The sequence below is a fragment of the Hyaena hyaena genome, unplaced genomic scaffold (assembly GCF_003009895.1).
Source record: "Hyaena hyaena isolate Hyena2069 unplaced genomic scaffold, ASM300989v1 scaffold_148, whole genome shotgun sequence".
Classification (NCBI taxonomy): Eukaryota; Metazoa; Chordata; class Mammalia; order Carnivora; family Hyaenidae; genus Hyaena; species Hyaena hyaena.
In genome coordinates this window covers 1,707,100-1,722,850 of record NW_024080780.1, presented here as the reverse complement: position 1 = coordinate 1,722,850, position 15,751 = coordinate 1,707,100, and the positions used below count along the sequence as shown (strand labels likewise).

At 39.7% G+C, this 15,751-nt stretch overlaps 1 protein-coding gene across 1 annotated transcript in view; it reads left to right on the top strand.

The window, feature by feature from the left end:
* Positions 1–4,224, top strand: part of MARCHF11 (membrane associated ring-CH-type finger 11) — a 104,864-nt gene extending 100,640 nt beyond the window's left edge. Inside the window, exon 4 of the mRNA XM_039238840.1 lies at positions 3,814–4,224. Coding sequence (XP_039094771.1) covers positions 3,814–4,136 — 323 coding nt within the window. The 3' untranslated portion in view covers positions 4,137–4,224. The remainder of the gene's footprint in view (positions 1–3,813) is intronic.
* Positions 4,225–15,751: the final 11,527 nt, after the last annotated feature.

Genomic DNA, 15,751 nt, shown 5'->3' with positions numbered 1-15,751 from the left:
TAGTGACTCAGATGAAAAAAATAAATCTAAGCCTGTTCTTATATGACCTTAAATGTCAAGATGACAAATTCATCTTAAGGCTTAACTTAAGGCATTACTCAGAGAGTGAAGGCACTGGGGGAAGTGGACTTCTCAGTTGTGAAACAAGAGAAGACAAGGTCATCAGTAAGAAAGCATGGCAGCATGAATTGTTGGATTTTCAACATACGGACTAGAGTTGAATGAATCTTTACTCTTGGATTTTGATGATCATAGTACCATATGTTGTCATTACCTTGAGTACAAAAGGCATTTGCTACAACTCTAGAAGATTTAAGGAAGAAAGGGAAAGATGCACATTAGAGAGGACCTCAGGGGTGGGATAGCCTTCCTCTTATTTCAGGAAAATTTAAGCTTGTAAAGGGCAAGGAATAATTCCTCGCACTCATGGGAAATAAAACAAAATCTAAGCATCATTCATAACTTGAAATGCAATTAAGAAGCAGTACATGGAGCTGGAAATTCAAGAGGACTGTGGTTTCATGAAAACTTCAAGTAGCTCTCCCTCTAAATTCAGAATGCATTATAAAGACCTGTGGGATTTATTTCTGCACATTGGGTAGATTTACGTATTTAGAAAAGGGCTACAAGGATTGTATTCCCAGAAAGTGACTTTAAGCTCTAGTAAATGATCTGATTTCTGGCTTTTCAAAGGAAATCAATAAAAAAAAAGAACACAATCCTGTGAAAAGAGTGGCTTCCTGGGGGTGAAGCTATCCTGCATCGCTATACTTCTCCAGAATGAACCTGTTGCAAGCTGCAATGGCTTTGTGATTAGTGTGAATGAATGTTTCTCATCACATAAATTCACTGTTGACTTTTTAATTAATAATAATGTCTTGTGTTTATAGAGCCACCATCTTGAGGAAATTTGAGTGCATTATAATTGATGAATTTCAATTTGTCTTCATACTATCTTGCTGAATGTATAGATTAGGTACTGCAATTGTGTTTTAATGAGGAAAAATAGAACCAGCAAAGTTAAATCATTGCCCACAGAAATGTCAGAAGGCTAATAATAGAATCATCAATTACTATCTGGTAGTCTTTACTTCTCATTCTGGCTGTTTCCCCAGAATATCTGATCAGTTATGTCAAGTTTTCCTTAGAAAAATGGAATTGATCAAAACAATTATTTGCAGTTGCTATGATTAACAGAAGTTTAGGAGCGCCTGGGTAGCTCAGTCAGTTAAGCGTCCAACTTTGCTTCAGGTCATGATCTTGCAGTTTGTGAGTTCGAACCCCATGTCAGGCTCTGTGCTGACAGCTCAGAGCCTGGAGCCTACTTTGGATCCTGTGTCTCCCTCTCTCTCTCTCCCTCCCCCACTCATGCTCTGCCTCTCTCTTTCAAAAATAAATAATAAAACACTAAAAAATATTAAAAACAGAAGCTTACATTCCATCTCATTATTTTGGTGGTATTACACAATTATTGTTTATTTATTTTTATTGATTAAACAACATGCATGTTTTAAGTGGCCTTTTGAAACCTCTTAAATCATCCTTGGAATTCTCTTAAGTCACGTGTGTCAGAAGTTTATATCCTGGTAAAGGAGTGATGTAAAACTTAAATTCTGATATTAGCTAGTTGTGATATTTAAAAAATTGGGTATCTCCATCACCTACCTGCCATTGTTTTAGGCGACAAAAGAAAATGAAACAATCACCTCAACAAAACCATGTTCACAACTCTTACTGTTTGTACTTTTGGAAAGATTACTATCATCCTTTCAATCACCCATTCCTCTAGCTTTACTATTTCTATCATTGTTTTTCTTTGACAAATGCATTACTGTCCCTTTCTGTGTCCACTCTGCTCCTCACATGCAATGTGGTAATCTCCCTACTTCGGTTGTCTGTGCCTCAATACATCTTAGATAAATTTTCCTAATAGATTCTCTGTAATTTGTGAAAGTATGAATTATTCAGGCACAAGAAAGTATACAGAGTATGTTGAACATCTTCACCACCTAGCTTAAAAAATGTGATCTTAGAGGTGCGCCTGGTGTCGGTTGGTTGAACATCCGACTCTCGACTTCAGCTCAGGTCATGATCTCACGGTTGTGAGCTCGAGCCCTGCACTGGGCTTGCTAACAAAACAGAGCTTGCTTGGGATTCTCTGTCTCCCTCTCTCTCTGCCCCTCCCCCACTCAAGCCCTCTTTCTCCCTGCTCTCTCAAAATAAGTAAATAAACTTTTTTAAAAAGTGACCTTAGAGATACAGTCAAAGGCCTATTTGAAGCCTGTCCTGGATCTCATTTCTTTTCTTTCATTTCCACTGTCATGAATTTCATGATTATTTTTTACACGTTTTTATACTTTTTACCTATATATCTGAATCTGTAAAAATAGGTAGTATTTCTGTTCCCTAATAATTTCTTTCTGAAATTTTCATGTTTTTTTTTCACATGGCTTTGAGAGTTCCTCTCTTTTAAGATTTATCCACATTACTGACTTTGTTCCCTTCAGTTGCGTTGCTGTGGTCCGCTGGATCCACACAATATGATTTATCCATTCTTCTCTGCACGTACTTTGAGATTGTTTGCTATTTTCTCCCCCTCAAATGAAAGCAATTATGTAATAAACAAGTTTGAACATGCTTCCTTATTCACATTTCTGAGAGTTTCTCTAAGTCATGTACTCAAGTTCTAAATCCTGGAAGGTAGGATCTGCTCACTTTCCAATTTGTCATTAAACAGTGCTTGGGGCCAACAGACGCGCTGTACTTAAATGCCATATTCCATCTAAAAACAGACTCCATTCATCTCTCTACTAACTTTCAATGGAATTTCATGCTTCTGAAGGGAAAGAGCTCTTTCTCATTTCTCAATCTGAGGGAACTTCCCTCAGGGAATTTCTTTTTGTGAGGGGTCACCAATTCAAAAGCTTTTGGACCACATACTAAAATGCGAATGTATGAAGAATGCAGCGTGTGGTGGACTGGATGGTAGAGTGGGAGCCATATATCAGGGCGCCATATCCAATTTACAGACTGCAAGTTTATGCTTCCTGAGGTTCTTGTATTACCTTGTTTGTTTTCCTGAGAGTGTCTCAGAAATGTGTAACCATCCAATTTACTGCATATCAGTAAAGAGTAAGGTCTCTGGAGCCAGCTTGCCTGGGTTTGAATCCCAGCTCCACTGCTACTAGTTGTCTGTTCTTGAGCTCATTCCTTGTTTGCAAAATGGGGCACATGCTCATACTCATTTCATAAGGCCATGGTGAACACTGGATGAGATAATATACACAAAACTCTCAACTCCCTAATACATTTTTGTTGAAGAAGAGGGTGAAAAGAAGAAAAAGTTTTATCATACCTTCTCTGTGTCAGACATTGTTTTAGGAACTGGGAAGATGGCGGTGGCTCTGTGCCTTTCCCAAATTAAGTTGTCAGTTGAAACCAAGCCCCCAACACATTACTTGGTCCTTAGCAGGTACTCAAATATATGATGAATGAATCAATAAACCTAATGGTTCTCTTAAGGCAACATAAGTGCCCAAGGTGTGTTCTGAGCCAAGATGGAGCAAGTTAACTATACTTGTGATAACTTTACTCTGTGCATGTTAGGGTGTTCTTATTCTTTGGATAGTGATTATTCCCGTATCATATGGATAGCAGCTTGCCATTAGCTGTGACATTTCAGTAGTCAAGATACCATGTTTTTTATGGCAATGAGTAACAGAGAATTGACTGTTTAATTCCTTACTTGTATATAAAACAATATTCTTGACTTTTGATGATGACCAGCCTTTTTTTTCCCCCTTCCATTTTTAGGTCTCATTGTCCATGAAGGAGCTGCAGTTTACAGAGTGTTTAAGCGCTGGCGGGCTGTTAACTTACACTGGGATGTATTAAATTATGATAAAGCTACAGACATTGAAGAAAGTAGCCGGGGAGAGTCTTCCACAAGCAGGACTTTATGGTTGCCACTGACGGCCCTACGGAACAGGAATTTGGTCCACCCAACGCAGTTAACCTCCCCCAGGTTTCAGTGTGGCTACGTGTTACTCCATCTGTTCAACCGGATGAGGCCCCATGAAGATCTGTCCGAAGATAACAGCTCAGGGGAGGTTGTGATGAGAGTGACTTCTGTGTGACAGAAGTGTAAGACAGCATGGTGGAAGCCACCCTGCATATCTTGGAATGTAATTGCAATGAATGGTGAAACCATAGCACTTCTAAAAACACACATCTATGAACTTTTTAAAATTTATGCTTTTTATATGAACATTTGAATTGCAAATACATTTTTCTGAAAAAAAAAAAAAAGAGTTCTCTGGTTTCTTTGTTTTCTGATTTCTCACATCTTTTATAAGTTGGTACTCGAAATCATGATACGTATAATTTAACTCTACTTGGTTCAAAGAATGATGGAAGTTATCCTGAAGGCTGAGACTATTTTTTCTTGGTTGTTTTAAATATATTTTTTATCAAACATTTTGCTCCGTGTGTAGTTTTTCAGGCATGCAATAAACGGGGAAGAGCCTAGAACTCTGCGGGCAGATGCCAAGATGCAAATGGGTTCGCAGCGACCAGGTGCTTCGCGATGCTGCTGACGGGTCCTCTGCATGCCTCCCGCTGAGTGACAGATGTAAGCGGGGCTTTTTTGCTGGGATGAAATAATCTGTCACCAGGAATGCAAGCTCTAGGAACGTTGGCTTGTTTTCTAGCTTGTGCAACAGTACAGAGAGCTCATAAACAGTTAAAGATGAGTGGGAAAAAATAGTTCTCCTCCGGGAAGTATAACGTATGTATCACATACAAGTAGGCAGGGCATTCTGTATACGTATAACCCTAAAAGTTCACCAAAACATCACATCATTGCTCGTGAAGGAATAATAACACTGCCTCACATTTGCATAACCCTCTTATGGACCTACGGCAGTCATTTGGGTTAATTATTAGTGTCTTGATGTCTGTGAGCACTATCTTAATTACATTTTCTTTGTGTAAAAGCTTATATACCTACTTAATCATTTAAACACTGATCCTATTACTTGGTTTAATGAAGTCCTGGGAAATATATTCACCAGCACCGAGAAGTGTTTTCTTTCACCAGATAAGTATTTTTTAAGTGAAAAGAGGAAAAGAAAAATGAGGCTATTGGCTCCCCAGGAACAGTTTGCTAACTAGTGGCACCTGGAGAGTTTCCACCTTTTAATCCTCCTAATAGAGGGAAATGGCACATTTTAATGAGCAGTGACAGAGTAAATGAAGAGGCAGGCAGCCATGCTTTCCTTTGGAACATGAGTTGAACATGTAAGTCATTTGAAGTAATTGATGAGTAGGTTTTAAAGCATAGGAGATAAAGTGCTTTTCATTCTATTTTCTAAAAATGACCTTTGGATGATTCGTAATAGAATAGTTAGTGTTTAAAGGTAGCACTGTGATTCCTACATAGCAAATCCCACCAATACTTGAAGTAGTATTTTCCCAGTTTACATACAAACTGTCACAAATGAGTTAAAGATGTGATAATTTGCAAAAATGGGAGCAAGGAATCCGGAAATTACAAAAGAAAAAACTCAACAGCTGTTATGGAGCAGTTGTAGGAAGTGGGAGTGTTAAATATTTTCATTCTCTATGTTCTATTCTGGTATTACACGGGCACAGTCGTGGGTAGACATAAGAGGTAGTGGTCAGTGCTATGAATCTGGTTCAGGGCTCCCAGAATCTTGCCACCTGGGACAGAAAGCAGATTAATTAATAGAGACACCAGGAATGCCTATCTGCTGTCAAAGAAACAACCCACAGGTGTTGATGTTTGTCCAGGACAGTTTAGTCATGACGAGGAGTCATCAACAACACGTTTAGTGGAGAATAATTGTGGGAACTGTTCAGAGCATCGCATTAAAAATACTGGATAAAGAGACAGACACAGATTAGATTATCACTGCTCCATATTTAGCAAGTCTGTCCTTCTAATTGGTGCACATCTTTGTATTCGTGTCAACTCACTCGAAACAAAAAGGAGTAATGGATAGGAAACGCCTCTCCGTGTGGGGTGCGTGAGGTGGAGTTGCCAAGAGAGTGCAGAGTGAGCTTGTCGACCTGGAAGGAATATGCATTCCTAGGCTTCCCTGTTTTCCAGCATCTTGCCCTTTGGATGTACATTTCATCTACACCACTGTTTCCGCTCATCAACTTCACACCTCTTAACACATCCACACACAGTCACACACCCACATATAACCTGAGTCTAGGTTGAAATAAGGATCTGGCAGAATTTCCACTCAACAAAATGTACCCTCTATGAAATGATTGCATAAAAACTCAGAAGAAGCACTCCAGGTGGGGAGGCGGCATGCATTTAAGGAATTGAATTTGCTGCTTAGCAATCATTAAAATTTTAATATGCAATATGAGTTATAATATAAACAATTAACTTTCAATTGCAAGTGCTGTAATTCAAACCTGGGCTCCCTTAAATATCAAAAGCATTAATGTAAGGAAATAAGTTGGAAATGCTTTAATTATTTTTCAAATCTTTCCCAATATTATAAAACTTAGACCTGTATGCAATTTGTCTCTTTTCAACCACTAATTTGAACGACACTTAGAGACTACCTCCTGTGTGCCAGATACTTTTGCGGTGCGCCACAGAATGACCCAGGTTTGCAGGGAGGCTGTGGGGACACGGTGCACCACTTCATATGTGACAGGATACAGGGGAGCAAATGAAGGTGGCAGATCAGAGGAGCGGTCAGATTTCCCTGGGGTGGCTGGGGAAGGGGTCACTGGGGAGTTGACGTTACTTGGGTGTTGAAGCGTGAGCAGAAGTTTGCCAGTCAGACAAATGGAGAAGCAATTCTGACTGAGAACGACTCCTTGGGGGCAAAAGAAAGGCATGTTTCAGTAATGGTGAGAGGTTTCTCATTGGGGGGCAGAAGATACCTGTGAAGACATGATCCATCTCCTTGGGGTTGACTAGGTAGTGGGGTCTGAACTCCACAGGCAACCATGAGAAGATGGTTTTAAAGCTGCAGGGGGTAAGAGTTGACAAGGTCATTTCTGGGGGATATTCATCCCCCTCTAACCCAATTCCTATGGGCAACACTCTCTGTTCTCAAGGTAAGGCTAAAATATAATGGACTGTGGTCATACCCACAAAAGAGTTTGGAGAAATCCTACAAAATGAAATAGTAGGCAACAATCACAGACAGGTGCTACTGCTATAAGTTAGATAGTGCTGTAGAAATATTGGGGGCAGTGAACGGGCTTTCTTCCCCTCTCCCGGAAGACAGCAAAACCCATAATTCTGAAGAAAAAAGCACGTCATAGATCTTGCGAAGTAGAAGATAGTATCTCTGTTATTGAAAATACTCCCAAACACATTCCCAGATTGAAGATTATCACCTTATTTTTCTTAAACATGATTAATTTTTTTATTCCATATGTCTCACTAACTAAATAGATGCCAAAATAAAGCAAGCTCTCTCTATTCTTTCTCTTTTGCTCTGGAACTTTCGCTATTCTTTTTCCTTTTTGTTTGTTTTTTCTTCCCACACTATGAACATAGTCTATTATTTTTGATGATGTGCTAATCAATCCTCCCTTATCTATGGAGTGAAACAGCAAAATTAATTTGACTTTGCCAATCCAGAATTAGATCAGTGATCATCTAATAACTGATGTGTCATTTTACACAAAGGTCATAATTTGTCCATATTTTCCCTTGTAGCTTTCTTTTTTTATTCACAAATTTTAATGACAGTAGGTTACAAATAACTGATATTTAAAATTTTTCTTTCCAAGCTCATCATTTATGAGACTTCAGTGGCAAAATTTGGTCTTTTATTTTCAAAACGTGTTTGCCTACATGATATAATATAAATAATTTGATAGCCAATATATGAAGAAATAATTGGTTTAAAGCCTTAAGAAGATACTTGAGGCAATTAGTTCAATCCCATTTTATCAGCTCAGAAAAAAAATGCTCCCATAATGTGCGTGTGAGACAGAATTGCAGCAGGTGCTATAATTTATAACAAAACTCAAAGTTCCGGGCCCCAGTGGAATCTAGAGATTAATTAATTACCTCATAAAGATGCCATTTTATACACAGTGGATTTATCTAATAAATTAGTCAAAGACATCAAAGTTATTTTAAGGAAATTTCCTCCTAGGAAGTATAGACACTGGGGGCCAGTGGGAGAATGAAAACTGTGCTTGATTTCCAGTAAAATTTTGGTGATATTTAAAAAAAAAAAAAAAGAAACGCATCATAAGCTTTACCCCAAAGCATTTGATACTGATTTTCCAAAATAAGTTAGAGGTCACTTAATTTTCTTGTAACTTCTTCATATTTCTGAGAAGTTTTTTTTACGCGCAACATGGCCTTTCAGGAGAAAATTATCTTTTTCTAGTGCTGCAAGTAGAAAAAAGAGATTTGCGCCAAGACACATAGGGGCGGAGCCTAACGAGTGTAGGGTGGAAATGGTGACCCAGATGCTTTAAAATCCTTCTCTATGCAGCAGTCAAGCAGGAATGTCCATCTCAGCTGCTGGATCACAGAAGGGGCATCCGCAGTGAGGGAGCGGGACCATGGGGAGAAATGTCTCATACAGTCACACCTCTAGCGCCTTATCACAGCTGTCCTGGGGCTTTGGGAACAGAGATCTGCCCAGAAGCTGTTGCAACAATAAGGACAATGTGGACCAAAAGCTAGAAATGCTCCGTGGGACATGCTTCCCAGGATATTCTTGGGAAAGTCAAGATTTAATAATAAGAAAGAGCCAAAGCATAGATTCAGAGACCGGGAGAAGAAAAGGTAACACCATTTAACTTCACAATGCGATTAATTCTGTTAGCTGCAGCTCTCAGGATGCTAACCTCTCTACCTCCCCTTCCTTATTCATTACTCCTGGCTTGGACAGCAAGGTGGCCCATCACCGTTATACCATTATTTAAAGTCTTGTGCCCCAGGCACACAATGAGGCTCCTCGCTGCTCCTATTGGGTATATCACTAAGGACCAGCTCCCCACATGGCCTGGAGGGACTACCCCCAAAAAGGCATAAGGTAGGAATCAGAAGAGGGAGCCACAATGGAAAGACAAGAAAAAATGGGCCACAGGGGCAACAAGCCCAAGCGGTTGCTGGTGAAGTGACCGTGAGGGAAATCTGCCTGGAAACAGAGGATAAAACATGAGCTGATATCACAAAGTTTATGATCTTAGGCAGGATGAAGTCAATTAATTTGTCAGTTTAATGAAGTGGTTTAAGCACTTTGATGCCAGAAATTAGAATTTAAGGAAAGGGTGCATAGAAAGGACAGATGACCCAAACCCAGTGTTCAGAGAAGTTTCCTGAAGAAGGTCACCTCCAGACCAAGATGGCGGCAGAGGTTGTTCTTGATTTTACTCTTCCTCACAAGAATAACTAACAAGTCTTCAAGAACAAGACACCACTGGGAGAATCCTAGAATATGGGGTGAGGCCGAAGCACCCTCTGCACCACACACCCCAGGCAGACGGCATCTGCCAGTCTGCTGGGCTTTCATTTGACATTCCACTGAAGTTAAAGATGAACTTACAGACACATAGACAATTTTGAGTCTTTCAATACATTAACATTTATGTAGGATTTCATTTTGTTTTATCTCAGCCACATCTTACATTTTAAGTGTGGAGTTACTTTACCTATTTTGTTAAAATTATTCTAAGTATTTCATGTTTTTGTTCTTGTAGATCATGTTCTATTTTACCTAATTATTTATTGCTAGCAGATGGTAATATATTGTTTTTTCTATGTGGACCGTATATCCTGAGACCTTGTAAATTCCCTCATTATTCCAAGGTTTTTGTTTTTATTTTCTTGGTGTTCTCTATATACACAGTCATATCTCTGTCTGTAAGCCATGAGTGTATTTTTCTTTCAGTTTTCTAAATTTGAGGTTATTCTTTTCTTCTTCTTTGGATTCTTCTATTTAATTTACTTATTCTACTTTTTATTTTATTTTTTCAGAAGGAGAAAGTGAGACCGTGAGTGGGGCAGAGGGCCAGAGAGAATTCTCTCTCCCTCCCTCTAAGGAGAATTCTCTAGAGAGAATTTTAAGCAGGCTCCACACTCAGCATAGAGCCTGACGTAGGGCTTGATCCCTCAACCCTGGAATCATGACCTGAACCAAAATCGAGTCAGACACTTAACCCACTGAGCCACCCAGGCACTTCAGGTCTGGCTTCTTAAGGTGAGGGTTTAGATCATGGAATTAAAAGCTTTCTTCTTTTCTAACATAAGCACTTAAAACTACAAATTTCCCTCTAAATGTCATTTTAAGAGCATTTCATACAACTTAACACACTGTTTTCCTCATCATCCTATTTAAAATATTTTATAACTTCCCTTGTGGTTTCTTCTTTGAACTCTAGATTACTTAGAGCTATGTGGTTAATTTCAAAATATTTGTAGACTTTCTAGCTCTCTTTTTGTAAGCAATTTATGAAATTTATAATTTAATTCATGTGGTTAAGAAAATACTTTGTATAATTTAAATCCACTGACCTTTACTGAGATGATTTTATGGTCAAGTATATGGTCTTTTGTAAGTGTATCATAGATCTACTGCTTTATAACACACTACCTCAAAAAATAAGCCACCTCAAAGCTTAGTGATTTAAAAATTATAATTTTATTATTTTTTGTTATTCTCTTCATTGTCTGGGTAATTCTTCCACTAATTTCCTTTGATCTCACCTTGAGACTGCATTATAATGGAGGGTTGGCTGAGGGCTGGGCTCAGCAAGAACACTGACTTGACTGGGTTTCTCTCTCTCTCTGTTTTTTTGTTTTTAATTTTATTTATTTTAGAGAGAGAGAGAGCATGAGTGGGGAGAGGGGCAGAGGGAGAGAGAAAAAGAATCCTATGGAGGTTCAACGTTCAGTGAAGAGCCCGATTTCCAGCTCCACCCCACCACCCTGGGATCACGACCCAAGCCAAAATCATGAGTTAGACACTCAGCCATCTGAGCCACCTGGGGTCCCCCGGGCTTCTCTTTCAGTCTCAGAGGTTAACCTTGGCTTCCTTATGGCAGCATTGCAAAAGTGGGGGAACAAAGTGGCAAAGTCTATGAGGCCTTGACTCCTAAGTGGTAACATCAGTTCTGCCATACTTTATTGATTAAAGCAGATCATAAGACTATCTCAGATTTTAAAAGTGGGAAAATGGATTCTACCTCTTCACAGGAGGAAGGACAATTAATTTGTAGTCAAGTTTAATGTACTACATTTCATGAAGTTTCCATGGACACTTGAAAAAAATACGTTCTTTCAATTGTTGGGTAGGATATTCTATAAAGTTCTGTTATGACAAATCGGTCAATATTGCTCAAATTATATCCTTACATGTTTTTTAAACTTTATTTATTTTTTAAATGTTTTATTTATTTTTGAGAGAGAGACAGGCAGCGTGAGCAGGGGAGGGTGAGAGAGAGAGACACACACAGAATTGGAAGCAGACTCCAGGCTCTGAGCTAGCTGTCAGCACAGAGCCTGACGCGGGGTTCGAACCCACGAACCGTGAGATCATGACCTGAGCCGAAGTCGGACACTTAACCGACTGAGCCACCCAGGCGCCCCTTTTAAACTTCATTTTTAAATCAGTTACTTCCTTATACGGACTTGTTGATTTCTCTGTGTAGCTTGCTTTTTGTTTCTTGTGTTTTGAAGCTCTGCTTTTAGGAATGGATACATATACATAGGGTCATTGTGTCTCATCCTTTTTTTTATTATGAATGTTCTTTATCTCTGGTATGGAATTTTACTTGGTTGATATTAATTCTGCCAGATCAGCTTTCTTATAGTGTCTTACTTACAATAGTACACATTTTCTCATCCTTTTACTTTTAAACTTAAATTTCATTTCTTGAAAACAGGATATAGCTGAATCCTGCTTTTCTAAAAAAAAAAAAAGTTTATTTATTTTGAGAGTAAGCGCAGGGGAGGGGCAGAGAGAGAGAATCCCAAGCTGGCTCTGAACTGTCAGCACAGAGTCCAGTGTGAGGTTCGAACTCACAAACCATGAGATCATGGCCTGATCTAACATTAAGAGTCTGATGCTTAACTGACTGAGCCACCCAGGCGCCCCATGAATCCCACCTTTATGTTCACTCTGAAAATATTTGCCTTTTGTTTCCTTTGTCATGTAAAGTAATAGAGCCTGCTGTTTCACGAATTAGAACTTGGCCATATTTGGGGAGGGGGGGTCATTCCATCCTTTTCTATGTCTCTTCCCTGAGTCTCTCACCTCCCATCCTTTCCAGAACCAACTATAATTCTCCTTAGGAAAAGTAATATTAACAATAATAAATAATACTTGAACAAAAAAATCAAAGCAAAACAAAAACAGAAAACAGGAAAAAGAAGTAAACATAACCATGGGGACGAGGGAAGGAAAATTACTCTCTTACATCTTAGTTTTCTATAGACATAGAGGGGAAAAACTAGTAATTACTAGTGAATAATTAGTAAATTATCTCCCTATAGTTTACTTCATTTCCCCCAAATTCATGAAACTCTCTCAAAGTCTCTAAAGATGAAAATACCATTTAAAACATCAATTTATGTAATTCTTTGTCAACATCTATGCCAATCACCAGTTTAGGCAGACATAATTTTCCTGCAGCTGACGGACATTTTAAATGTCAGAAGACTGTTCAGGAAGAGAGTGTGACATTTATTTCTCACAGATTTAATCTTTCCTGTCTGCCTCAGATCTGATAGCCTTACAGGAAACAGAATTCGGAGGGCACGTTTGAATTACACCTTCGGGGAATTATGCCTCAGAAATCTCTGTTCCGTTAGAAATCTTCACTTAGTCATGTTTATGGAGGATTTGTATTAACACCTTTCCAAATAAAAGTCAAATAAATTTATTGACAGAATTCGGGGCTGAAAATGTTTTTCTACTGAAAATGTCCCACTGACTTTTACTTAAAATACCTGTGTTGTACCTTACTTTGGTCTCTTTTTTTTTTGAAGCTCACAGCACTAAGTTTAATCAAAAAGGCAGACAAGCTTTTTTTTTTTTTTTTTTTTAATAAGATTTTAGGGCTCAAGTCCTTTCTATTTGGACTAGAATAATATTAAAACACCTAGGTCCAATTAACTAAAACAACTACTTCCAGGGGTAATGATTTTTCTGGATGTAGCAGAAATGAGCCTTGAAACCACATTAAAATAAAGCAAGGAGGTTTGTGTCTATTACATATTTAAGGTCTGTGACTTACAGGTCTGGTAAATAACAGTGTCCTCCAAACGTTACCTGCGCCAGACTTGGAAGTTCCTATAGTCCTAACAGAGGCTGCTGTGGAGAAATAGTCAAGATGAGTAGCCCTTTTTACATAATTTTCCTAATTTCATAAGTGCAGTGTTTTACAGCCCTCAGCTCCAATCATTTCCACTTGACTTGGTTGTCATTACCAGAAGAGTGTGTGTTCTTGGGTAGGGAGGTGGGCATGGGTGTGGCGGAGAGTTTAGGGCAGACTGTCAGTGTCAGGGGAAAATTCATCGGCAAGACAAAAGGTCGGAACAGTCAGTGCTCAGGGTTCACTGTCAAGGTGCTTGTCTGTGCCACCACTCATGGAGCCGAATCTAATTCTCATCCATCCCGCTTGCTCTTCAGAGTCACTTAGAATCAATTTGAGCCGTGCTCACAGATGTGTGGGAGTCTGGCTCCCATCCCGGCTTTATGACCTCACTCCAGGCTGACAGTCTGAAACCCCAGCAGCACCCACCCAAGATTGAAAATGTAAAGCTTGCCTTTGGGGAAAAGGTTACTTTATCTGGTAAATATTTATCGATCCTCATTCATGTGCCAGACCTCGTGAAAGGTGATGGGGAAGAGGGTTTGGAGGGGGAATTAGTACCGTCCTTAGACCTGAAAGAGAGGAGCCTGTCATGTGTCCCTCCCTGGCAGCCCCTTCTAGCCACACTCGTCCACATGTCACAAGCAGCCTTGCCCAAGGGACCCAGAGTCCATCCAGAGCCCCCCTCTCAACCTAGAACATGTACCAAACATTAAATTCCCAGAAGTTTCTACCCAAATTGGTCATGTCCACTTCATGAGCTCGCATGGACCTCTTTCCTGGGTTTGATCTTCTAGGACTGACCATCCTCCAGTGGGACCATCCCTGGGACCAGGGGCGGGCCAAGTAGAGCTGATGGGGCGGGAGGATGTGCGGATGAAGCCTGGTCATACGAGCTGGAAGTAACACACAAGTGGCCAAAGCCCTTACAGTGATGAAAGAACCCAGGAGTAGAAAGAGAAGGGGTCTAGTCACAGGGTCCAAGAACTCAACTGACCATTTCAATTTCATGAAGGTATATGTAAAGGGGATAAAACTTATCTGACAGTTTTTAACTTCATTTTTAACTTTTAAATATTAGACCTCTGGCATTTGTACTCCTGCCTTGAACCCTAGAACTATTAAGAGCTTGTTTGTAAGCATGGAGTTAAGATAACACATAATACAAATTACTATGTACCATCAACTGCTATGTACGGTTTAGTAGGGGCTTCTAAAAGGCTTTTTTAGGAATATAATAATATAATCCTGAAGTCAGACTGCCGGGTTCAAAACTAAGCTCTAGCTTTTAATACTTACGTAATCATGGAAGAGTTACAGAGGGTGTTTACTTAGCAGACCCACTAGTTGATCTCTGTTCTCCATTCCTTCTGTGAAACATACTAATGAGCCCCGAAACTCTCATTAGAGCGATCTACTGTTGTGCAGCAAACCACTTAAACTGAGTGGGTTCAAATGACAGCCTTTTATTTTGTTCACTAATCTGTAGTCGGGGGATGCTTAGCAGAGAGGGCTCCTCTCTCCCCACACGGTATGAGGTATAAGAGGGGCTTCGGCTGGGATTGAAGGATCTGCTTTCAAGACGGCGCCTTCACAAGGCTGGCAAGTTGGTGTTGGTATCAGCTGGGAGTTCGTTCAGGGCCATGGGCAAAGGGCCTTGGTTCCTCTCCACGTGGCACCTCTACAGTGTGCTTGGGCTTCTTTGCAACACGTGGCTGTCCAAGAGGCAAGGCTGCAAAAGAACAAGGTAGAAGTATGTGGCATTTTTAGGACTTAAGGTTGGAAGTCACATAGCATCATTTTTGCCATACTCTGCCAAGGTCGTTCCCCATGCTCCTCCAGGTTCAAGGGGAGGGGACACAGATTGGACATGAGCATCTGAGATGGTACATCTAGTCATTACATCTAGTCTACATGAGCATCTGAGATGGTACATCTTTCCATGGAACCGTCTGTAACAGACACAGTTTCACTCTACCAGATGAATTTCTAAGAATTAGTTCTCAAATCACTGAATACCACTGTTATTACATAACTTAATCTGATATAACTAATGATGGAATTGAGTAGAAAAAAGGTGCTCTGCCACCCCTCAACCCCCCATGAACACTAGGCGGAGTGTTTGGGAAGGACTGGATAAGAGTGAGCCCTCCAAGTTGGATGTTGGAAAAATATCTATGGAGGATTATAGAAAACAAAAAAGAAATCTAGAAAGATTCTGCATCAGACTGTTTCACCTGTGTCTCCAGGTTTATTTTGCATCAGAGAAACCGAAACTAGAAAATGTTAAGCATATATTTTGTGTGTGCTCTCTGCCAGGAAAACAGCCCTGAATCCCATTAGCAACTTCTACCAAAAGAAAAACCCTTATGAGATTGATGTACATTATGCATTTAGAAAAATAGAATGT